Below are 25,498 nucleotides of genomic sequence, written 5' to 3' on the forward strand. Positions count from 1 at the left end.
TCATTCCACTGTCTTCTGGTAAACAAACAAACGAACTAAAAGTGTTTGAATTACAGGGCCATCTATAAATTGGATAGGGACACCAACTTGTGTGGATCTGTATAATCCCTACCTCTCTACATGTCTACTGAGAAGAACCCTCTAAGTAACTGAACATTTCTAGAACTACATAGAGATGCCTGGTTGTGGCCACTACAGCTCTTCTAAAGCCTCAACCTGGGGGGAAAAAAATATCTCACTTCGACTCTGTTTAAAAAATCTCATTTCAACTCTCCTCATATATCCACCAAGGGACCCAAGTGCAATTTTTCAGTGGGCTCAGGAAAAGGAACTTGGATGTGTGCTCTCTGTATGCAATTTCCCATTGCTTTTACAGTCCAGGGTCGCTGAGAAATAATATCCAAACACATTCTTTTAAAGAAAACCCAAGGAAGTCTGTGAATGGCTGGTGTCAGTTGTGAACACTGAGATGAGAGCACAGGAAGGTGACAGCCAGTATTGTGGGAACTGTCTCCTGTCTGGGCTGACATAGAGAATGCATGTGGCATAGTGAGGAGATGGGGAAGTGGCAAGAAGGAAAATAATGTCAATTTCTAGTACTTGACACTTGGACCCCAAGTCCACTTGTGCTTAAGCCAAAACGAAGTACTGGAGAGAAATTTATAAAATCTTATTACCATAGGATGCTCAGAGGAACTGGCAAATTCTTACTCTCATAGGATGGTTCTTCATATAAAACCCATATTCCCACAAGGGCATCTAGGTTTCTCTAGATGATCTGTTTGCTTATTCCACTGGTTTGGTTCAAACAGATGGAAATATTTTGGGTCAGTGGTTAACTTCCATTATTTCATATCATCTCCAGCCTTGACTTTAAAGATATACACTTGGCAGCTGTGGAAGGTGAAAGAATCTGGTACATTTTTCTTTTACCATTAAGAATTTGGGTTTCTTATATAACAGCAGTTCTCAAACATTTTGGTCTAAGAATTCATTTACACTCTTAAAAATTATCAAAGAATGCAAAGAGCTTTTGTTAATCTGGATATCTATCAAACTTATAATTAAAACTGAGAAATTTAAAACATTTATTTATTCATTCACTCAAAAATAATAACATTCCCATTATATGGTACCATAAATAACATATTTTCAGGAAACATAGCTATATTTTCTAAAGCAAACATTTAGTATTGTTTATCTTTTTGCAAACATCTTTAACGTCTCGCTTAATAGAAGATACTTGTTTCTGCATCAATCTGTTGCAATGTTATTTTGGTCAAAGAATATGAAGAAAATCCTTCTTCATGCAGGTAAGTAGAAAAGGAAGAAGTATTTTAATAATCTTTTCATATAATTTTGGGTGTTTTTCTTTAATACTAAACCCAAACTCAGTAAGTGGTAGTTTCTTAAAGTTTAGTACAATGTGGAATCTAAAACCCTGTCAACGAACTTTCATACTCTGTGACATTAACACTCGTCAGCCTAGGTGTTTTCCAACACCAAAAACCAATTCTCTGATTCTCCAGACACTAACTGAATATCCTACAATTCGATTTTATTCTGACACTCCCTGGAGTTAGCGGGGAATTAAGGGCTCAGTCCCCCAAGGATGTTCCCACTTCAGATGTCAGTCACATATATTCAGTCCCCAAGCTACCCACACTCTGTCTGACATGGCTACAAATCAGAGGTTCCCCCAATGCCCTCTCCTCGGTTTTGATTATACTGGAACGGCTCGCAAAACACAGGGAAACAGTTTACCTATTATTACCTAGTTATTATAAAGGACACAACTCAGGAACAGCCAAATGGAAGAGATTCCTAGGCCAAGTTTATGGGGGGCTGTGCACACAGCTCCCATGCCCTTTCTACATGGCCACCCTTCCAGTACCTTGATGAACTTACTAGTGTGGAAGTTCTCCAAACCCTGTCATTTAAGTGTTTTTATGGAGGTTTCATCACATATGCAGGATCGATTATTAACTCATTCTCCAGCCCCTCACCTCTTCTCAGAGGTTGGGGCGGGGGCGGGAGGTGGTGGAGCTGAAAGTCCTAGGCTTCTAATCAAGGCTTGGTCTTTGCATTGATCAGTCCCCATCTGAAGCTAGCTAGAGTTGCCTCATTAGAACAAAAGATGCTCCTATCGCCCAGGAAATTCCAAAGGTTTTAGGAGCTTTGTGTCAGGAACCCGGGAAAAGGCCAAATATATAATATATGTATTTCTTATTGAGCCACAATCTATCAGCATACAATATACTAAGAAAGAAAGAAAAAAGAATGAAAGAAATGGTTGTTAGCATCACCACTGATTTCATCGGAAAAATCTTTAAATATTGGGATGCTCTCAAATTCCTAGTATTTGGCAGACACATGTTTTCCAAAAGCTTGAATTTTCACTTGAAACCCTGAATTTTATCACTGGCAACAGACACCATCAGTTGTTTTGCTGAAGTGACAGGCTCATTTCATTCATTTTGGAGAAAATGTCTGCCAAACACCCAAGTCTGTGTAACCACAGTTTGTCTGTCAGTTCTTTAAAGTAAAAATGGTGTTCCATGAAAAAAAAAAAAAAAATCCCGGGTGGGTGGACCGGGCGCGGAGGCCGCTGGCGGTGGCGCCTAGGCCTCCGAGCAGGGCGGGCCTCCTGCGCTCCGGATGCCTGACCCCGCGCTTCGACCCCAGGCCCCCATCACCCAAGAGCTTTGCCTCCAGACAACCGCCATACTTTCGGTATGCAACAGGAGGCCTTGTGCGCACTTCTCACCCCATTCCAAAGGGTATGACTGCTTCATGGAGGACATTCTTCAGTGACATTTTTTGTTTGTTTTTACTGCATTACTTGGTGTGGACAAATGCAATGCCCACCAATCCCATTTTATTCCACTGCCTAGATTCATGCTAAGTGTCATCAATTTTACCCACCATTCCTTTTGTGCCATCAGGACAAATGTCTAAATGGTGAAGACAACCAATGTCCTGGCATTACTGGGAAAACAGTCTTGACATTACAGACCCAGGGGTCCAAGGACCACATTTTGAGAACCACTACATAACAAACTATCCTCCTGTTATAAAGACTAAATATTAATACTTTTCCTTAAGTTCACTTAGAGAAACAAAAAGAACTAGAATAATTTGGGAAATACTGTAAGAAAAATACTCACCAATGTGTAAGCCCCTAGAAAGAACTATATTTTTAATATTTGAACAGCATCTTAGGAATGCAATAAATATATAATAACAATGAAAGTAGTTTATGTTTATTGTAATATTTACCACTGGGAGAGAACTGTGCTATGCATTTTAAATGCATTGTCTCCAATATTCTCTAGTACCATATCCTCATTTTACAGATGAAGAAAATGGGGCACAGAACAATAAAAGAATTTGACAGGGTCACAAGCTGTACGTGGTAAAGATTTGAACCGGCAAGGCCTAAATTCCCAGAACTTGGACTCTTAAACCCTACATTATGTTTTATGTCTCATCTGAACTCCAAATTTACTAATTGTGTTTCTCGTGTCTGGGTGTCCATTCAAATCCTTAACAAGAAAGGAAACGGTCTTATGTCAACCATAGTGCCCAAAGAAAGGGCTTAATGAATATTGGGACGAGTGGCCAAAAGACCAAGTAAACCACCTTGCCATCTCTAAGCCACAAGGGTTAGTAATCATGTTAAAAGTGAAATTCTGAAATGGCGAGCCCCATCCATATTATGTTTAACTCCTTAAGAAGGGAACCAACAGGGTAGGCAAAAAAACAAAACAAAACGAAACAAAAATACCTGGTTTCTTGAAAGCTTGACAAGTTTTATGTGTGCATGTGTATGCGTGTCTGAGCACACATATCTTTATTACTTCGTTTGCTAAATAGATACAGATACAGCTAGGTAGTTAACAACCATGTAGGTTAGACAAAACAAAACTAGTTTACCTTTCCCAGGGCAATAACCCCCCTCCCCAACAGCTTTGTGACTGGCTTCTCTACCAAACTCTAAAACCCCAACGTCTTACTTCTGCAGGTTAAGCAGACACAGCGCTATAGGGCAGCAAACTGTTCCTGCCTCTATCAGTTGTACATTAATCCACTACACCTGGACAACAAAGTTACATCCCCCAGACTGTCATCGAGGGGGTCTGAGAGGGTCCTGCTTTTACTAGGAAGGGTGATCAGAAAATGCTGAGCGGTACCCCAAACTCAAGCGGTTTTGCCTTTTTCCAAGTTTGGATTTTTTTTTTTTCTTCATTTTTCCAAGTTTGGGCTTTTTTTTCTTCTCAAACATCATACCTGTTTTCTGAATGGAGACCTGGAGGGGTCTGGTTCGGCCGCACGTCTCTCTGTAATTTCCTGGGATGGAGTTTCTTTCCGGGGCGGGGGTGGGGGGAGACAGGAGGCTTAAGGACTGGGCGCAGGATCAGACCGGCGCGACGCACCAGAGTAGCCCCAGTACTAGGGCCCCTCGGCCGCGCCTCGCTGCGCCGCCCCGCGCCGCCCCGCGCAGTCCCGGGCGGCGCGCGCGCGGTGGGGGGACGGCGGCGGGAGCGCACACAGCTGGCCAGGCGGCGCGCGCGCGCGGGCGGGCGAGGGCTGCGTGGGGCGGCGGCGGGCTCGCCCCCCGGAGAGGGCCTCGCGCGCCCGGCTTTCTCCTTCCGGCGCGCCGCTGCCACATCCCGGGCCGGGCCGGCCGCGGTGCGGCGCCAAGGCCGCCGGTGGCGGCGCCGAGGCCTCCAGGCGGGGCGGGCCTCCCGCGCTCCCGGGACTCCGGGACCCCGCGCGCTTCGCCCCCAGGCCCGGGAGGCCCGGGTTGCGCTTCGCCGCCAGCGGCACGGAAGGGCCCAAGGACCCCGGCGAGCTCCGGCTCCACAGTGGGTGAGCTCTGGCACGGGCCGGTGCGGGTTTCGTAGACCCCTGGGCCCCGACCCCACCCCCCATCCCGGGTGAATGGGAAAACGGGGCGAACCGGCGTTTCTTTGTGAGCACCATCCCAGTGTTTTTTGGTGACTTGAGGACCTCTCTAGTTGGTGGGATTAATGAGAAGAACCTCCATCACGTTAATTATGCAAAAAGGCGGTGTCCTTGCTGCGGGATGGTGTGACGAGGGGAATGATTGATACTTGGTAATCTATAATTTACTTCTTTCATCTTTGGCTGAGAATTTGCATTTGTGATTCGGTGCAAAGAAAAAGAAAATGTTCTACTTGGGTGCAAGGAACATGCAGAGAGAGAGGGCAGGGAAGAAGGAACACGTGCACCCTTTCCTAAGTGCACAGTTAAGTATGTCTTGGGTGGGTGAGAAGGGAAAGGATGGTTGGAAATGCGTATTTCCTGCCAGACAGGCTGCAGAGTGCTTTCAGCCCTGATTTTGACAGTCAAGAGGCTGGTCAGAAGTTGGAGGTTGAAGTATAAATTTCTGCGCTCTGGCTGGGAAGATGAACCAGGTTTTCCAAAAGCTGTCGTTTTTGTTTTCCAAGTCTCTAAAGGCAGGAAAGGGCTGGGCAGTGAAGAGAAAGCAATGCAGCCAGGTTCTGTCTGGTTAGCTAAGGGGGAGGACTGCCATAAAGGGCTTTTTTGTCTGAAACACCCAGAGTCTGGGGCTTTGGGCCATAAAGAGTTGGGTATTGGTCAGTTTTAACTGCCAGGGTGAGAAATGTCTCAGACATTCTTAAAATTAGGCAGCTCAGTTTAGGTCCAGCTTGCTGATCTCCAGTACCTATTCACTCTGAAATTTTCAGTGACAGGGTGAAAAAGAAGAGATAGAAAATAGTCTTCTCCCTTTTCTACCATTGTAATGAGTCCATCTTGGCTCAAAATTGGAACTGGAAAAATCTTTCCATCTTTGCTTTTGACCCTGAAGAACAGAATCTCAAGGAAATACCTGAGAGAAAAATTCTTTCCGTTCCCGAAATGAAAACTGCAGTGTTTGCAAAACTGAACAAAGGAGGGAAAGAATCAGGAAATATCCCAGGCAATATGCAGGTATATTCAGATCAGTGTTCAAATGCTTGAGGTTAGACAATAAAAAGGTGGGAGAGAGCCAGAAATAGAAACAGGAGAGAGGTGAATTCAGGACCTTCAAGATTGCAGAAACAAAGAGTCTGTTTTTTTCTGATACAGGTCTGGAAGAATCGGGATGTGAGTACATCAAGCTTAATCTTTCCATCTGCATAACATGAAATTGCTTTTAGTTTTAACGTTGAGCTCTTCAGAGTAAAAGGAAACACAGCTAGACTGTACTACATGCATCCCAGGCAGTTTGGGCTATATTATGTGTTAAATGAGTTGTATTTATATATTTATTTTGCCAGCCAACTCTGTTAAATATGTAATCTCTCTAATTCCACGAGTTCAGCTTGTTTCCAATTATTCATTCATGATGTGTCGTTTGGCTAGAATTTGCCAGGGTGTTAAAACCTAAAGAAATGCAAAATCCAGAGAACATCTTGGCACTGGAAGATTTCATCATCCCATCCTCCTCCACAGGAATCCTTTACCCAATGTCAAACATACAAAATAGATATAGTAGGCTTTGATTCTTTTTGCTACAAACTTATTTCATTTTTCCTTTGAAGTTACAGGGAACAATCTTTTAAACAGCTACCTCTTTGGCACTGTTAGAATATTTATTCATTTGCCAGGAATCCCAAATATAACCCACCTCTGTAAGAGACCTGTTGTGCAAAACGTACTTGAATAATCAAAGTGGTTAACTGTTTCCCAAGTATAAACCAAGTTGTACTAAGTAAGTCGATCTTATCACTTCTAATGGTGCTTATTGTTTTTTTAATAACCCTGTACAGTGACAGGAGAAACCAAGAATCTCAGGCAAAGCAAATACTGCAAGCAAATGTGGACCCCAGGCCTCAGAAGGTATGTGAGCTCACTAGTTATTTGAGATTCATGTCATTTACTAATCTCACTGCCTCTTCTTGCTTGTATGGAGGTTTTAGGAAATTTAAAACTCTTAAATAGGAGTGTGTACACTTATACTCAGAAATGTTTTCTTAAATGTAATAGTAGAAGCACCCTCCCAGGCTGGGGATTAGGTGAGTTTGCTTTGCTAAGAGCAGTGCCTGACGTGTAGGTAACCCCAGGCAGGTGTTTGCTGTTCTTTATTGTTACTCTTGAAAATCTGTCCTTTTTTTTTTTTAATTTATTTGACAGAGAGAGCAGAAAGAGAGAGAGCGAGCAAGATTGGGGGGGAGGAGCAGAAGCAGAGGGACAAGCAGACTCCCCACTAAGCAGGGAGCCTGACATGGGGCGCCACCTCAGGACCCTGGAATCATGACCTGAGCCGAAGGCAGTGCTCAACCAACAGAACCAGCCAGGCGCCCCCATAAAAATCTGTCTTAAGCTCAGGTATGTTCTTCAGCCGGACAGAGTAAGGAGTGTGTTTTCATGCTGGTACCTAAGGATGATCAATCATTCTAAGACAGTAAATTGTAATGATTATGACCAAGTAGACAAAGGACATTTCTGAACTTAGATTGAGAGAAACCCTACGAATTTAAAAATCGCCAGAACTGTTGTGGCACTTTATATATATTATAAATTCATATGCATTGTTTTATTACATTGTTATATAATTTTATTGATGAGGTGATAACACTTTAGTTCAAAATCCAAAGATACGGAAGGTTTGGTTATAGAATGTCTCTAGTTGCTCCAGCCCTTAGCTACTGAGTTTCCCTTCTTCCTGTTAACCCGCACCCCCTGCCCCCACCGCCAGGGCTACCAGCTCCTTGTGCATCACCAGGCTTTTTTTTTTTTTTTTTTAAAGATTTTATTTATTTATTTGACAGAGATAGAGACAGCCAGCGAGAGAGGGAACACAAGCAGGGGGAGTGGGAGAGGAAGAAGCAGGCTCATAGCGGAAGAGACTGATGTGGGGCTCAATCCCGTAACGCCGGGATCACGCCCTGAGCCGAAGGCAGACGCTTAACCGCTGTGCCACCCAGGCGCCCCATCACCAGGCTTTTTTTTGTGAAGTTTCCTTTAGTTCCTGGCAGTGTTTTGAATGAATGTTAAAAACTGAACCCTGGACACGTGATTCTTTCCCTGGAGTATGTATGTGATGGGGGTGGGGCATCCAGGAGTTTCCAGCTCAGTAAAGGACCCTTGACAGGTTATCTGGGCCAGTTCCTAGACCTCTAGGTCACTCAGCACGAGGGACACTGTCTCCTTGCTGCTTTTGGGACACTGGGACACTGACCAAGCTGTTGGCTTAGGTGCGGCATGATTTCCCTCACTCTGTTTCGTCTCTTTTCAAGATTCCCCTTACCCTTCTTTATTATTAACTGTGGCCCTTCACACTTCGTGTGATCATGTATGTTAATAGCTCTATTTGTTTATCGGCCTGTCCACCTCTATAGAAGCATCATGAGAGCAGGGAGTATATGTTACCATATCCGCAGGGCATGGAACAACTCCTGGCTCAATGTGGGCCCTCCGTCAGTATTGCTGAATGAATGAAGGACATTTGGAAAAAAGCTATTTAAACAGAGTTAAATGGGCTTATTTACCACAGGACTTTTCAGAACCTTTAATAAGTGAGTATGCATAGCAAAAGAAGAACAAGGCAGGTGGAAGTCAAGCTCTTCAGCACAAACCCAGAAAGGTTTTGTGCTTTTGGAGGACAGCTCAAACACAGGGAAAAGCCACTGGCCGGAATATTATTGGCAGCTGACCAAAATGGATTTACAAGCATCTTTTTGAAAATGCAGGGGACAGAGAATTTGTACCAAAAGATGGTGATAATACCAAACCCATTGTTAGTCATTACAAACATGTAAAATGTGTGCTGTCTTTCTTTTAGTTTAGAGGAGAAAAAAAAAAAAAAAAGACTGAGATTTCTGGTAGGTTCAGCTATGTTCTTGCTTCCCTAACCCTGCTTTCCCCATAAGAAGGGAAACCACTTTAAGCACCAGCTCTGACTCGTGGGTTTTCTAAGACTCCAGCCCTCTGGCTTGGTTTCAGAACCCAACATGTCCAGGTGAAAATTTCATTTAATGACTGGAAATGGGAAAGCTCTGAAGACAGGTATGCTGACTCCTGGGGGCCCAGGGGCTCAGTTCAGGGCAGCACACTGTGACCATGCGGGGCCTGGGGCACACTCACGTTTGCCACCATTAGCTGCAAGAGGCAACTTGGGAGTTGTCTTGGCTCCTCGAACAAAGGAGAGTTAATTACAGAAAATGTCAGGATTTTTAAAGGCCATTTGTCACCGGGCTGCAGGGAGAGCAGTGGCCCTTGGCAGAGCCATGGAGGAAGGACTTCATTTCAGGCCCCAGTGTCTCTGCACACAGAAATTGTGAGCCTTGAGGGTGTCATCCTTGTACAGGAGGCAAACCCCATGGAGAATTGGTATATTCAGGGAAACAATGCAGATAGTGGGGTGGGCTTAGAGGAGCTGGGCCCAGGGGAATTTGGAATGCCTTTCATTTTGTTTCACAAATAGGGCAAATCATTGTAGTTTTTCTGAGGTCAGACCAAATCCTACTTCTACAGAGTCTAGTTACCGACAAGTAGGAAGGCTGGAAAGAAGAGTAAGTGGGAATAGGGATGGAGGTCTTTGATTCTATTTAAACCTCTTTAAGCTGTTTTTTCAGAGCATCAGTGGACACTCGTTGACAGATATTCTTTTGAGACTAGTTTTCATTCTTATAATGGAAGGAAGTGGGAGGAGAATGGCTATTATGTCAGAATGTCTAGAATCTGTATTTTAAAGGACTGGGGGCTGGGACCAGCAGTTCTCAGCCCTGGCTGCTCATTAGAATGTGCAGAGGTTTTAAAACAAGCTCTGGATCCAGTGATATTTGTTGTCTTGGGTTCAGTGTTCTTGGGGCCCAGGGCATTGCTATATTTTTTAAAAGCTTCCCGGGTGATTCTAATGTGCACCCAGGGCTGGAACCACTGCCCTAAACATAAAGTCAGCTATCATTAGGGAGATACTTAGATTCAGAATGCATGAACTTCCAAAGCAGAAGCATGCAATGGCTAACTGGAACCCGTAGTCTTTAGGATTCGTGAAAACCCAACCTGTCAGATATTGTGGATCTTACTAGTTTATGTGCTAGTTTTTAGAGGCCTTGATGGTGATGCTGATAATTATGGCGGTGGTGATGGTGATGACGGTGGTGGAGGGGGTTGTCGTCATCGTCTAGGATGGTAGGTCTAGGTGGTGAACCCTTAGCTGTGTTAGAACACTCCTGCTGCCCTTATGGAAATGATGTTGAGGCTGGGGAATGGCCACGTGGATAGTGCTTTACATTTTTGACTGTGCTCTTGGAAGAATAGCTTCAAAATTTAAATCAGAGCATGACACTGCTACCCCTCTTCTCATGGAAAACTGTCTTCAGTGGTTTTCCACTGCTCACAAGGTGAAACTAAATTCCATAAATGCTCTGTAAGATGCAGTGTTCTCTGACCATAGCTGCTTTTGCTCATCTCTAACATTGATCTGGAAACTCCAGCCACTGGGGCTTTCCTTTGGTTACTCAAGGGCCCCTGGCTTCTCCTGCCTAACCCCCAGGCCTCCATTCCCTACTGGTCCCCTGGCCTGGGGACCTCCTTTCGTAACTGCTGTCCCTGATCTCTCCACCCAGGTTTTGTCCTTTTGTATTTTCCTCTCACAGAGCCATGTCTCCACCTCACGCCACTTCTAGGATAGACTCTTTCATGCATGTAGGTCTCTCTGTTAGACTGCAGGCTCTATAAAGACATAAACTGCATATGTGTTTGGTTTGGGACTTAAAGTGTTGTATCACATCCCTGGCACCTATCTTGTTGGATGGATGAATATACCTTTTCATGATGAATTTGGCAAGTAATTATTTTTAAGTTATTGTGTCCTTAAAAGTATATGCAGATAGACATCTATTCATGTTTGTGTGTGTCATATGTTTTAAACTGTAGAGATATTGGGCCTGAGGGGAGGGGTACTTGAGAGGGACCAGGCTTTAGTCTTACTGGTTCTGGTTGGCGCTCATAGCACATGACTCAGAGAATAAGTCCTGGTTTATCTAAATTTTCTCCTCAAATTCTTTTTTCTCTAAAGTCTGTGTGTAATTTGTGAATTTCTTCACTATAGACCATGAGGAAAAAAAGGTAGGCGCTTAAAAATAGTGCATCTCTCCACCCCAGGCTTTCCCCGCCCGGCAGGAGCCTCCCTGGAAAGCACCCATATGTGATGTACTGTTTCCTTTCAGGCCCTGGGTGAACACACTTTCCCACCACCTGCAGCCAGCCCCGCCTTTCTCTGTGCAGGGAAGACCACCTTCCAAAACACTGCTGCTGCTTCTGTCAGAGGACTTGAGGCTGACAAAGTGTAACGCCCTGATGGAGGAGTAGTCTGGGGTGCAGGGCGATTAGAGCCAGGTGGGGGCACCGAGGGGCTCCAACCTTATTTTTCTAACACTTTCTTTCCTTTAAAAACATTCATATAAGTACAGCAAAAGTATTAAAGCCAAGAATCTGTTTTTGTTATATTCGTCTCTGCACTTTATGCTTTAAGTATTAAATCATTTTAAAAAGCTAAATGAAAACTAATGAAGACAGGGGCACCTGGGTGGCTCAGTTGGTTAAGTGTCTGCCTTTGGCTCAGATCATGATGCCGGGGATCAAGCCCCACATCAGGCTCCCTGCTCGGCGGGGAGTCTGCTTCTCCCTCTGCCCCTCACCTCACTCGTGTTCTCCCTCTTCCTCTCTCTCAAATAAATAAAATCTTAAAAAAAAAAAAATAATGAAGACAGAGATGTATTTACTAAATATTCAGATACATGTTGATTTTGTCACTTAACCACATTTTCTCCCAGCTAGAAAAGTATTTACCATCCTTTCCACACCTTACCAAGTGGTAAGGAAACTGCAGTCAGTAGTGGTCAGGTAGAAAAAATAAACAGCAGAAATAAAAACACCAGGGGGCATGTATATGAGTGGCATCTTTTATATTTTATTAGTTTTTACTATAAAATGGAATCATGTTTGTCGCAGAAGTTTTTTTAATATGTAAGTGTACAAAGCAAAAAATAACTGCTTTCATTGTCTCAAGATTTTATTTTGTGTATTACATGCATGTATCTGTTTGGATATGTGTATAATCACATACATTCACCTATATAACTTTTTTGCAGAGAGGATCATACATTCAGTTTTGCAACTTGTCCTTTTTGTTTACGGATTTAAATTGACATTTTGGATCTCTGTAATTGGCCTGCCCTTCAGCACAGAGTTTTATTTAAAATTAAAAAAAAAAAAAATGGTTGGACTCCAATGAGATTTCTTAACCACCACCCCCCCAGTCAGTATATTTAAGTTGTATATCTGTTCAAATGCATGTTAATCGCTGTGACTTATAAAATGTAATTTTATTTTCAAGTAATACTGAAGTCCTGGTAGCTTTTAATTGTTTTCTAGTCTCAGGCAATAGGTATTAAATATATAACTACTCTCATGTGGATACTGGAGAAATAAGGTTGAAATTGGGGGCCTCATCCTTTAAGGAGTTTGGGAACTCTTGGGTAAAAGGTTGGGAAAGGTGCTTTCAGAAGTACCTTTCAGCTCTCCTGAGTTTTCCTAATTAGTTTCTAGGTAGATGTAGGCATTCAGCAAATAGTGTTTGTTGTCTTACTGAGTGCTGGGCACTATTCTAGTCCTTGGTGTACTTGGGGGCACTTATATTCTACTGGGGGGGCAGATGGCGAATGAGTAAAAACGTTCAGGCGGTGGTAGGTGCAGTGCAGGAAATGAAACTAGGTGGGGTGAGTGGGTGTCAGGGAGAGCTGACTCTTCTTCTGTTGTGCACAGGAGGGGAGCAGGCCCTGCTTACCTCCTATTTACAGAAGCCTGCTGGCCAGCAGAGAGCATTCCCTCCCGAGCTGCCTTTCACAGTGACCACTGCCAACAGGGCACAGGGTCATTGTCAGACCTCAGTCTAGTCTGGGCGGCTCTACCCAAGACGCTGGTGAAGGCCTGTGATTTTATATTCCTTTTCCCAAGAGAACATTTTTTGGTAGGGGCTAGGGTTTATGCACATGAAACTTTCCACATCTGCAGCCCTCATCAGGGTCCCCAGGTGTCTTGGGCTGACCCTGCCCAGTCCAGGTGGGCTGTGATGGGGATGAGAGGGAGTGGGGGCCTTGCAGACCTCCCTTCTCTTGACCTAGTGCAGCGGCCAGGCTCAGAGCAGGAAAGGGACTCTAGATGTTCTAGGTAAGTAGGGGTTTAATTAGAGTCACTTTCGAAGTTGAACATGTTTGAAGTAAAATTCTCCATCAGAAAGAAGACATTGGCTGATGGATTGTAGGTTGTTGAGGCAGGCCATGTCTCATGGGGCCCTCACAACACACTGGTAGGTATGCAGTGGTGGTTTTATCCTTACAACTGAGAAAATTGGGAAGATTTTCTGGGAGAAGAGAATAGACCACCCCCCCACTCCCACCCCCAGCCTCAGGCCTGGGTAAAAGAGTAAAGCATTTCTGGCTTGAAATTAAAATCTAAGCCTTCGGAAGACAGGCATGGCCTCAGGATAATGCAGGTCTCACATCTCACCTAGCCCAGATGTAGAAATCCTATCCCTGAGCCACTGGGCTTCCTGAAGAGCAGATGAGATGACCCTTCATTTTCATGTACGTCTGTCTATTCATCACCTTCCTACTATTATGTAGAGGTCAGTGGACAGACTCAAATTAGATCCCTTCAGAAGACTAGCTCCCACTGGGAAGATTAGATTCTTCAGCCGTAAGAACCTCCCAGCTGCCAGCTTGATGCCCAGGAGGGTGCTCAGGGGCCAGAAGCCTAGGTCTGAGCAGAGCAGGGCACCATGAGTGAGCAGTGCTGGGAGGTTCTCTTGCTGTGCAGAGTAAGCATGTGTGAGGGAGGCAGCCCCAGGTGGCTCCCCTCATCTGTATTCGCTTGTCCACAGCACTTCTCTTAGCAAAGCATGAGTTGCAAGCCCCAGGCCACTCAGCGCCCAGAGTGTTCCTCAGCCTCTAAGGCTTCCTGAAAACTGGTACAAAGGAACAAATGCCCCTCTGCTCTGGGTGCGTATCTCCTGCCTGGTACTTGTCTCCTTTCTCTTTACTCCTTCCCCAGCCCACACTGGTTCCTCTGCCCCTCTGCCCTTCTGTTAGAAAAGGCTGCAGTTGGGGTTTCTCAGTGGAGTGCTCCCACTATAAAATCTGAGAATCACTGCCTTGTAGGGACAGGACTGCAGTGCCCTAGGCTCCCGGGCACAGTGTGTGCCTCACCTGTCTCTGGAAGAGAAGAATTAGGAACTTGAGTCCCCTGGGATGAGTCTGGATTTCACTTCCCCTCTTCTTGGGGCAGACCACATTGTCACATCCCTTTCTGGCCACTACACTTAGAAGGTTGTTTGCAGATCAAACTGGAAAGTCAGAGAGGGCCAGTTTATGTTTATAGGGGCACGGCTGCAGGCCATTTAGTCCTCACGACCACCCTGGAAGGAGGAGGGCCTTGTCTCAGAGGTGGGAAATCAAGGCTTAGGGAGGTTAAGTGACGTGCTGAGTCACAGAGCTGGTGAGTGGCGGAGCCATCTAGGTGCTCTCTGTTGTGCTGTGCTGCCTCAGACGAACAGGACTGAGGGAGAAAGGGAGACTCAACTCAGGCAGGCCAGCTTCAGGCAGCTGAAGAGGGGTGGGCATGCGCCATGTTGGCAGTGCAGCCGGATAAAATACAGGACTCCCAGTGAAATTTGAAACTCAGAGAGACAACAAATCACTCTTTAAAGTGTAAGTATGTCCCATATAACATTTGGAACATACTTCTACTAAAACATTATTCACAGTAGGCCCCCTCATCTGCGACTTCACTTTCCATAGTTTCAGTTACCCGCGGTCAACCGTGGTCAGGAAGCAGATGATCCTCCTTCTGACGAGTGGTCAGAAGGCCAATAGTAGCCTTAACACTACGTCACTGTGCCTGCATCATTCCCCTCACTGCGTCTCCTCTCATAAGGAGTTCACCGTCTCACAGCATCACAGAAAGTGTAAGTACAGAGCAATAAGATTATTTAGAGAGAGAGTCCACATTCGCATAACTTTTGTGATGGTATATTGTTGTAATTGTTCTATTTTATTATTAGTTATCATTGTTAATCTCTTACTGTGCCTAATTTATAAATTAAACTTTTCCATAAGTATGTATGTGTAGGAAAAAACAGAATATTCAGGGTTCGGTACTATTCCGTAGTTTCAGGCATCCACTGGGGGTCTTGGAAAGTATCCCTGCTGGATGAAGGGAGACTATTGTTTATCTGAAATTCAAATATAACTGGGTGTCCTACATTTTTATTTAGTTAATCTGACAACCCTCTTTGAAGGCCCCAGGAAACACTGGGTCTAATGTGTGAGCACATGAGGGTGACAGAGGGTGGCTCCCAAACCACATTTAATCCTGCATCTCAGGTGGCTGCATCTTTTACCCAGCCTCAGGCCTGGGTAAAAGAGTAAAGCATTTCTGGCTTGAAATTAAAATCCAAGCCTTCGGAAGACAGACATGGCATCTCAGGTGGTAAGCTCCCCATTGCAGGATGTATTCAAGTATAGGCTGGATAACCACTTGGTGGAGGGAATTCAGGTTTCAGATGCCTGGTTCCAGTGAGATTCCAGGAGGTAAATGTTGAGACAAGGAAGAGAGTTGATTACCTAGGTCCCTCCTGAGCTCTGTCCCATCCAGCGTTCAGAAGCTGTCTGAAATCATATGTCATCAGCACTTTGTTGAGAGGACCAGTTCTCCCTGCTGCCCAGGAGTGATGGATGGCCTCAGCCAGCTAGTAGAAACCAACCCAGCCCAGCATGGTGTCTTTAAGTGGTTTGGTTTGGCTTGAAGAAGCACTGTGTTAAAGGTGAAATGAAACACGCTTTTTCTGGTCTCTCTTGCCAAGAATTGACTGTGACTTCCTGGCTCTTTATGTGTCCCCTGCAGCATGACCTGCTGAGGATTGACATGCCCTGCATCACTCCCGGGCAGTGACAGCATGAAAAACACCCACCCCCAAGCTTCTGCGCAGACGCTTGCAGGCAAGTGAATGGAGACCAGGAAACCCGGTGTTCGTTCTCACTGTTTTAGCAATTCTGTAGGTGTGGCTGCATCTGTCTTGTCAGCATGTCAGGGTTTTACACAAGTCCTGCTTATAATTGCCTCAATATGGCAGAAGCCATTCTGCCCTCCGCAAATTACCACAGCCAAGGTCTGACCCTTGGTGGACTTCCTCCTGCCCACCTGCTTCCAGGCGCTGGCTACTGCTGGGGACCAGGAACATGTGTGGATGATGGCTTGGGCCAGAAAGAAGTTACGAGGCAAATCTGCAAAAATCTAATCATGTATTCCAAAAACAAACAGAAGTGGCCCCTCTCCATTAGAGCTTTTTAAAATTTGTTTGAATTATCAGATCGATAAATTCATATTATTAATTAAGAATAAAATTTAAATACTCAGTCAAAATACCACTGTATCAATAGAAACATTTTTTTCAAGTATTTGTATTGATGCTATTAACTAAAATCACCTGTTCTTTTTATTACCTTCCGTTTAATTGATTTATTTATAAGCGCCAGGGGCATCTCACTTTTGTTTTCCAGGAAGAATTACTGAATGGCTGACATTTGACAACATGCACCACCAGTGGCTTCTGTTGGCCGCATGCTTTTGGGTGATTTTCATGTTCATGGTGGCTAGCAAATTTATCACGTTGACCTTTAAAGACCCCGATGGTAGGTATGCTTTCTCGTGGAATGGATTTCTGCTAATCCAGACAATGCTGTGGTATTGTTCCTGGGTATATGCACAGATGACCTTTGTCACAGAGTCGAAGGAACATTAATGCCAGAAGTGACCTCGAAGGTCATGGCATCCAGTTCCTTCGTGTTAGGTGCAGAAGACGAGGTGGAAAAGGACAAAAGTGTCTTCCCTGCATCTCCCATGGGGGTGGGTGGAGCACGCTTTCTCTGTGGGACCATTTGCCAGGTCGTCTCCTGGGCCCCAGGCTTGGGAGTTCACCCTGCTTGGTGTCACCATGAGACACTGCCATGATTGACCAGCGTCCCTGTGTCCTAGCTGGTGCTGCATACTGGTAGCCACGCGTTTGAAAGTCACCCGCAGTTCACTGGGAGGAAGGTGGTTTAAATATCGTGTCTGGTACTCTTTGAGGGAACTCCCCTTGACTTGATGTAGGTGTTCAGATGAAGACATATAAAGAGCACCAAACTCAGAGTCAGAACTTATTTTAGTTTATGCCGTTGACCTTTGCTTACCTAGGCATTAGTGGGTTTTTTTCTACAGAATGGACATGCTCTGACAGCTCCAAGATTGACCTGAGTACAGTGAGGCTCTCTGATCTGTGAGGTTGCTGGGTGTATGTAAGGAGGTGCACCTGGAACCCCAAGGCGACTCCTTCCATGGCAAAGTGAGGCAAGGCAAACGGGAGATGTTGAAAAGGCTCGTGAGCAGCTTCAGATTGGCCTGACGACGTCTGCCTGATAGGGAGTGTGCTTGCAAACGTGGGTGTGCACGGCATCTTCACTCTGTACAACCCTGCACACATTCTCCTGCAGGTGGTGGCCCTTAGGAAGGAGAGATCAGGAGAGGATCCATCCAACCCACTTTCTCCCAGCAGCTGCATGAACGGTGCCCTCTGAGTGGCCAGTAGGCTCGGGCTCCACTCCAGCCCAGAGAGCTCCCTGCTGTGCCGAGGGCTGCCCAGCGCCCCACTCCTCCTGCCCTCATTCATTCTCTCTCCCTCTCCCTCTCTGATGCTGTCTGTAGAGGAACAACAAGGCTGGGAGGCAGATGTGCAGGCCAAAGAGGCAGGCCCTGAAATTAGCCCCAAGAGGTGGTTCTCAGCGCCAGGGTTTAACATTCAGTAACAGCTCCTTCTGCTCAGGCCTGACAGGCCGTCATTACAGGTATCACCCCCACCTTACAGGAGCTCTTATGAGAACCTGAGAGGTCTTCACCGCCTCGGGGTGGCTGCATTAACTGCAGGTATAGGGGTGGCCAGGAGCATCACAGAGCATTGTGGATAATCACAGGTAATCATGGCTCCCACCAGGGACCAGGGCCTCTCAGAACAGCAGGCACTGAATCTTAGGGGGTCGTTGGAATCTGAGACAGTGGTCTCAGCTTGACCATTTAGCTGTTTCTCCGGCTGCTCCAGTCCAGGTGCACTTACCTCTGATGGAGATCCCTCATTAAGAGTTACAGCAGGGGTTCTCATCTCCGTGGCACTTTAGAACTATCTGCAGGACTTTGTAAACCTTTCTCTGCTGGCCCAACCAGAGACTGAATGAGTTAGAATCTCTGGGAGTGCAACTCTAGAGAACCGCAAATGTAGAAAGAGCTGCAGCTGCAGAGAATATGGATTTATTGTTACAGTGAGTCTATACCTTTTACTCATGCTTCCCTTAAATGTCACCTCCTGGTAAGGAAGACACTTCAGAGACAAGTCATGAGGTTAAATTGTTTATGGTTTACTTTGTTCCAAAAACTAGGAGTATAGGTAATGTATTTTATGAGACTTCCACCAAAAATAATTAAGTGAGATGTGTGCCTTTGAGTTGTAATATTCTCTGGCAGAATAGCCTCTGAAGAGCATGTCAGTCCTCAGTGGTGTCTGATAAGCGACATTTCATTCTGCTAGTCATTCTGCTAGCATGCGGCAAGTTTTATGCTGCACACTTTCAGGAAAGTGTAGAAGCTCTACAGGGTTTCGTAAAGTGTGGAGCAAACAGTTAAAGAGATAGAAGGTGAAACCTACAGGGAAAGATGAAAGACTTTAGGATTTTAAACCTGGAGGAAAGATCTGCGGTTGTCTTAGGTGCTGCTCGTCAAATAGTTCTTGCACCCTTGGCTGTCTGGTGTGTTTGCTGTGGTTAGTGAATGGGAGTGCCGTGGTGCGGACGACTTCTGGTGGGAACCTTAGAGCCAGTGCACACCTGGCCCCACTGCCCCTCTCCCACCTCCGGGAAGCAGGGGGGGCCACCGGTGAGGACAGTGTCAGCCCCACACTGTGCAGGAAACTTAGAGTGAGAACCTTTTGTTGTCAGGCCCAAAACATAACCCAGCCTTTCTTGATCACACAGAAACTGATCTAATTGTCCCTAAGTACCGGGTTGGGATCACAAAGATGGATGTTCGCTGGCTGAGTTCTGAGTGAAGGAAGTGAGCTCACTTGCAGGGTATTGTGCCAGTCTGGGTGACCGAGCAGGGGTGGAGCACCCATGAGAAGTTAAACACACAGCCTCCGAGGACGTCGTCCGAAAGGGCATCCCCTGCCCCTCTAGGGCTGTGGTCTGGTGGGTACAGTCACTTAGCCTTAGGGTGTCCCCTTTGTCTAGGGAGACATTGAAACCCCCCTGGTGGATCTCCGAGCTGTACAGGAAACTGAAAGAGGTTTGTAAACATGTGGCTGGGAGAGATTTTTCTTAGGTGCTGGGGTTTATTTCGCTCATGTTCACAGTGTTTTAGTTTTTGAACCAAAAGCCCAATGTGAAGTGTCATCACAAAGAAGTAGCTGACAACACAGTGGTCTCCTACGTGATGAAGTTCCATTTCCCGTGAAGCAGATGGCAGATCGTTGGTCCCAGCATCTCATCTCCCAACATGACACACACCAGCAGTCATCCACCAATTTTTATCATTTTTATGATTTTAAACTTCTTGATATTTGCTTCCCTTCTTCCCTGGGCCCTGATTCCAGTAGCTTCAAGTAAAACTGGTAACACGGTTTACGTTTGGTTTTGTTTTTTCTGTTGCTCCGCTGACAACCATTTATTTTCAGCATTTTAGATGCCAAAGCCCATTCTCTGTGCTTCTGAGCATGGGAAACAGGTTGCTTCAGAAATTCATTGATAAGTTAGCTGTTTAGAATTCAGGATACATCTAAAATGTTATTAAGGAAGCTTAGGATTCTGCAAAACCCATTCAACCTGGGGCAGAGCTAAGCATTGCAATGCTAGCCTTAGTAGACACTGTCAGAACACGCAGTGACCAGACAAGCGTAGAATGTGAATTTTCTGGTTAGCGTGTGAGTGCTCAAAGATGACAAGGTTGCAGAGGAGGAGGATGGATAGAGGGTGGTCTCTTGGAGTCCTCAGAGTGCATTGAGGAGCTCTGGGGGCTGAGAGCACTGATGCTTTGTCTGTTTCATACCATACATAGGGCTCTCCGACCTTGTTCCAAGTACAGAACAGCTCCTGCGCACAGCTTTGGTTAGGATGGCATTTTAAATCACACATAGACTAGAAAAAAAGATTGTAGTGGCCTTCCTAAAGGTGCGTGGCAAAGAGGGGGAGTCCAATAACTCGAAAGTGTGTAACAGCTGAGGAGATGGGATTATTATTGTTGTCAGGTCCTTGGAAGACGTTTTTACCCACCCCAAGCAGGGAAGGCACCAGGCCATGGTGCGCACAAGCAGCGTGCAGGCTGGGGCCTGGGGGCGGTGTAGCAGCCTGACCCGTGTGGGTGGAGGGCTGCAGTCCAATGTGTGTAGTGTTGCTATTCATATCCCAAGAGGAGTAGGTTTTGATTGTTTTTTAAATGAAATAAATGTGCCTTTGTTTATGCTTCATTATGCTGATTTTTATGCTTTTTTTGCTATCTGCTTTTTCTAATTATGTTTTTAGACTAAACAGAATTTTGAAAGTAAATGTTTCTTTGATTGTAGAGATCTGAAAATTATCTTCAAATTCTACTCAAGGGTTTCTCCCAAAGCAGGTTTTTTGTAAATTATTACTCCGGACTAGCATTTTGTGAGATTGGTCTGGTCTCATCTCACTTCCCATGAATTTTTAAACTAATATGCAAATATGAACTTGATTGCTAACTTGGGTTTTTGTTTTTGTTTTTTTAGATTTTATTTTTTTATTTTTTAATGATGTTATTTATTTATTTAACAGGGAGAGAGAGAGAGCGAGAGAAGGAACACAAGCAGTGGGAGGGGAAGAGGGAGAAGCAGGCTCCCCACTGAGCAGTGAACCAATCTGGGGCTCAATCCCAGGACACTGGGATCGTGACGTGAGCTTAAGGCAGACGCTTAACTGACTCAGCCACCCACGCACCCCAGATTTTATTTGAGAGAGAGTGTGAGTGATTGAGAGAGAGTGAGAGACAGAGAGAGAGGAGTGGGGGAGGGGCAGAGGAAGAGAATCTCAAGCAGACTCTGCACTGAGCACAGAGCCCAGCTCGGGGCTCCATCTCACAACTCTGAGATCATGACCTCAGCTGAAACAAGGAGTCAGATGCTTAATCAACTGAGCCACCCAAGCGCCCCTAACTTGGTTTTTTAAAATTACACCTTTAATTTTGAGATCACTGTAGAGTCATATGCAGTTGTGAGAATGCAGAGTTCTATATACTCTTTACTCAGTTTACCCCAACAGTAACATGTTCCAGAACTAGAGTGCAGAGTTGGAATCACAGTATTGACATTGATACAGTCAAGATGCAGAACATCTTCGTCACCACAAGGAGCCCTGGGTTGCCCTTTTTTTTAAAAAAAAAATTTATTTGTTTATTTATTTATTTATTTATTTGAGAAAGAGAGAGCATGAGGGGGGAGGCAGAGGGAGAGGCAGGAGCAGACTCCCACTGAGCAAGCAGCCCGATGCGGGACTCAATCCCAGGACTCTGGGACCATGACCCGAGCCAAAGGGGGACACCCAACTGACTGAGCCACCCAGGCGTCCCATGGCCGCACCTACCTCCCTCTCCTGCCCCCAACCCCCATTGGAAACCACTAGTTTATTTTCTCCATAATTTGTTTTTATGAATGTTATATATAGTATATGACCTTTTGGCCTTGGCTTTGTTTATTCAACATAATTTCCTGGAGATTCATACAGCTATTACTGTGTGTATCAATACATTGATCCTTTTTTATTGCTGAGTAGTATTCCATCCTATGGATGTCCCACTGTTGTTTATCCATTCACCTGTTGAAGGACATCTGGCTTTTTTCCAGTTTGGGGCTATTACAAATGAAGTTGCTATAAACATTTGTGTATAGGTTTTTGTGTGGATACAGATTTTCTTTTCTCTGGGATAAATGCCCAGGAATGCAATTACTAGGTCATGGGGTAGTTAAATGCTTAGTTTTTAAGGAAACTACCAAACTGTTTTCTAGAGCGGCTATTCCATATTACATTCCCACCAGCCATGTAAGTTCTTCAGTTTCTCTGCATCCTCATTAGCATTTGGAGTTTGTGCTATATTTTATTTTAACCATTTTGTTAGGTGTGTAGGGGTATCTCATTATGGTTTTCGTTTGTATTTGCCTCATGGCTAATGACATTGAATATCTTTTCATGTGTTTATTAGCCATCTATAGAGTCTCTTTGGTAAGATGTCAGTCCGTGTCTTACCTGTTTTCTGATTGGATTGGTTTTTTATTTTTTTTTCTGTAGAGTTTTGAGAATTCTTTACATATCTAGATATTTGATTTGCAAATATTTTCCCCCAGCATGTAGCTTGTCTTCCCAGCCTCTTCATAGGGTCTTTTGTAGAGTATAAGTTTTAAATTTTGATAAAGAGTCAGGAAAAGATGGAAATCTTTTCCAGAGATTTTTTTCCTCTCTTCTTAAAAAAGTTTTACTACATTGAAGTACTGTTCCATTTTGAGTTTGTTCTTGAGTAAAGTGTGAGGTCAGGTAAAGCTTCTTTTTTTCTGTTTTTCTATAGATGTCTAGTTGCTGGAGCACCATTTGTTGAAAGGACTCTCCTGCACTGAACTGTTTTTGCACCTTGGTCAAATGTCAGTCGGGCATATTTGTGTGGGCCTCTTTCTGGGGCCTCTGTTCTGTCCCGCTGGTCTGTGTGTCTGTTCTTCCATGAGAAGACGCTTTAACCTCTCTGTCTCCTAGCATACAGCGCCAAACAGGAGTTCCTGTTCCTGACAGCCATGCCAGATGCGGGGAAGTTGCCCAGACAGAAGCACTTTCCTGAGGAACTGAAGGTGGGCACAGCAAGGCAGAGGGCACCATCCCCTCTGACTCAGTCAGCCGGGGAGGGCAGGGCTGCTGCTTCCCGATTGAGTTGTGGTGTCCCCTTCTCACCCCCTCTGGCCCCAGTGGGTACCCCCATCCCATGGAACTAGCCTCCCCTCTGTCCAATGGTCACATCAGCTGGTATCCTCTGACCACCACATTCTGCTGTGGAGTTGTGGCTTGTGTCACTTCGGCACATTTCCACTCATCTTTTTAGCTTCTCTTTGGAGGTGGCATGGTCGCATCTATTTTTATGTTCCTCACAGCACTTTGTACACCATGGATCCTCTCTAAATGTTGATTGCGTTGAATTCCTGAGCAGTGGAGAAGGAGCCTTGCCAGGGGAATGGAGGATGTTGGGCTAGGTCAGGAGAAAACCAAGGGAGTGGGGAAAGGTCTGTGACCCAGAATCATGGACTTTTAAAGGTAGAAGGGTTCTTGGACAAAAGAGCAGCTAATCTCACCTCCAAATGGCATGGTTGAGAGGACAGAGTTTAGGGAAAGGGCTAATCGTCCCAAATCACAGGGGAGTTAGTGGCAGGGCCTGAGGCTGCTGACTTTTACCCAGCGCTCACCTTCATTGATATTCTGACTCTTTCTCCTCAGGCTCCTTTTACACAAAAATTCCCTAATCGTTCTCTAGCCGTGATGGGGAGCACACTCTTGAGATTCCCCTCTCACTTGCTAACCCCTGTTCTGGGTCTGGAGTTTGGGTTGCAGGTACACCACAAGGAATGAAATGGTGGACCAAGCAGTAAGACATTAATGAGCCCAGCATTAAGCCATAGTGAAAGAGACAGTTCCTGTCCTTGATTTGCAAGGTAAAGACAACAGATTAGATCCCAACAAAGTCTAGAAAGTGTGCACCTGGTCAGAGTGAAGTGCTATTGGAGTTTACAGGCTGCAAGACAATGATTGATGGGTCAAGTCTGCAGAATTCTCTGAAATGCTTTTAGGTTGAGGCTTTCCAGGGCAAGGAAAGAGAGTGGATGGACACCAGAGACAGGAAACCAGAAAAACCTGTAGGAAGTAGGAGGGTGGCCTTAATAGAAGGAGGTAAGAAAATAAATGTTTAGCTACTGGGATCAGTAATGACACGGAGGTGGGGCGAGAGTTTCGCAAGAGGAACGCAGTTGCTCTGAGACCGGGTCCTGTGAGGATGCCTGGCTTGTGAAGAACAATAGTGACCATCTGAGGGGGCACTGTTGAGGGATGGAGGAGTGCTCTTCCCACAACGACCGTGGGCCTGCGGGAATTAACCATGGTTGGAAATGCTGCAGCAGAACATGCCTTGCAGTCCACAGAAGACTTTACTGGGTTTTATAATCTTACTGGTCCTCAAAAACAGCCCTCTGAGCCGTAAGTATTTTTGCTCTCACTGCGCATGTGGAAAGTGAGGCTCACAGAACAGAGCCAGTATGTCAGGGACAGCAAGTAGTGGGCTCGGACTTTCAACTGCATGTCCTCTGCCCCCTGCTCTTGCTACCCTGTCCCCTTGATGCTCAGGAAACTCGGATGCAAGGTAAAGGGAGTGGGAAACATCGGTCAGACGTGATTCTCTGAAACCTGGAGTCATTAGATGTTTAAACTCAGCATCTGTCTTCCCAAAAGAAGGGTGACTTATAAATGCGATCAGGTTGTGTAGCTCACCTTTCAAAGTTTATTTCGTGCAGCTGTTGAATCAACATGTTGTACGCCTTAAGCTGATACAATGTGTTTCACTTATACTTCAGTTTTTAAAAACTGCAAAAGAAAGTTTATTTTGTGCGAAATAGAGCTGAATTTTTTAATGGAAAATAATGGAAGATAGTATCAGTCATTAAAATTGGTTTAGTGTATTTGCAAAGGAGGAAAACAGAAAACTGTGCCAGTCCATAAGCACAATTGAATGAGAAATGGTTTTTCTTTATATACAATGCTTACGCTTGAAGACAAATGGATTTGAAAATGAGGGAGATTTTTCTGCAGTTTCTCAAGAGAACTTGTGCCCTGTGATGTACGGCTCTTGAGTGTCATCCGCAGTCCAGGTTAGACCTGAGGTTTAAAGCAGTTGGAATAGAGTGAGGAGAGGAGAGAGAGACCATGTCGATAAGTGAGCAAGAGCTGGGGTCGGGGAGGGAATGAGGTTAAATTAGACTCCACTTATGAAAACAGGAAGGCAAGGGCCAGGGTAGCAGTCTCATGCTCGTGCTTGTGCTCCCTGGGGAGGAAGGGAGGTCTCTGTGAAGGATCAGAGCTGGGTAAGTCTGCAGGTGCCCACTCTCACTTCCAGAATGTGTTGACCTCAGGGAGCAGCCCTTAGGAATTCCCAAGACACTTCCCTTCACCAGGGAAACCCAGGAAATTCAGTCAAACACGTGAGGAGGTATGTCAGGGAGTTTGGTTACGGCAGATCCATGAGGAAAGAGCAGGGAGCTGGGGTGCTGGGGTGGAAACCTCTGTTGTCCCAATATTTCCAGTGTCCTTGTTCTCATATGTTCTGGAAGGGCATGTCCTCCTCC

The 25,498-nt window shown here is 45.3% G+C and overlaps 2 protein-coding genes across 10 annotated transcripts in view; one reads left to right on the forward strand and one right to left on the reverse strand.

Annotated features, from left to right (window-relative positions):
• The window catches only part of NMS (neuromedin S), a 44,701-nt gene extending 40,091 nt beyond the window's left edge, over positions 1 to 4,610 (reverse strand). For 2 of the 4 annotated variants that reach the window (XR_015725120.1, XR_015725119.1), the window contains exon 1: positions 4,291 to 4,610. The gene's annotated coding sequence lies outside the window, so the exon portion shown is untranslated. The remainder of the gene's footprint in view (positions 1 to 4,290) is intronic. The other 2 variants (XR_015725121.1, XM_045771823.2) reach the window with 2 other exon arrangements.
• Positions 4,611 to 4,636: 26 nt separating this feature from the next.
• Positions 4,637 to 25,498, forward strand: part of CHST10 (carbohydrate sulfotransferase 10) — a 29,855-nt gene continuing 8,993 nt past the window's right edge. Inside the window, exons 1-5 of one of the 6 annotated variants that reach the window (XM_087863292.1) lie at positions 4,637 to 4,872; positions 6,801 to 6,870; positions 15,943 to 16,041; positions 16,603 to 16,730; positions 22,875 to 22,966. In XM_087863292.1, coding sequence (XP_087719418.1) covers positions 15,995 to 16,041; positions 16,603 to 16,730; positions 22,875 to 22,966 — 267 coding nt within the window. In that variant the 5' untranslated portion in view covers positions 4,637 to 4,872; positions 6,801 to 6,870; positions 15,943 to 15,994. Of the gene's footprint in view, positions 4,873 to 4,906; positions 5,121 to 6,800; positions 6,871 to 15,942; positions 16,042 to 16,598; positions 16,731 to 22,874; positions 22,967 to 25,498 lie in introns of those variants that run through there. The other 5 variants (XM_087863293.1, XM_045771758.2, XM_087863294.1 and 2 more) reach the window with 5 other exon arrangements.

This window comes from Ursus americanus, chromosome 7 (genome assembly GCF_024610735.1).
Source record: "Ursus americanus isolate L20-20 chromosome 7, mUrsAme1.1.p, whole genome shotgun sequence".
Lineage (NCBI taxonomy): Eukaryota > Metazoa > Chordata > Mammalia > Carnivora > Ursidae > Ursus > Ursus americanus.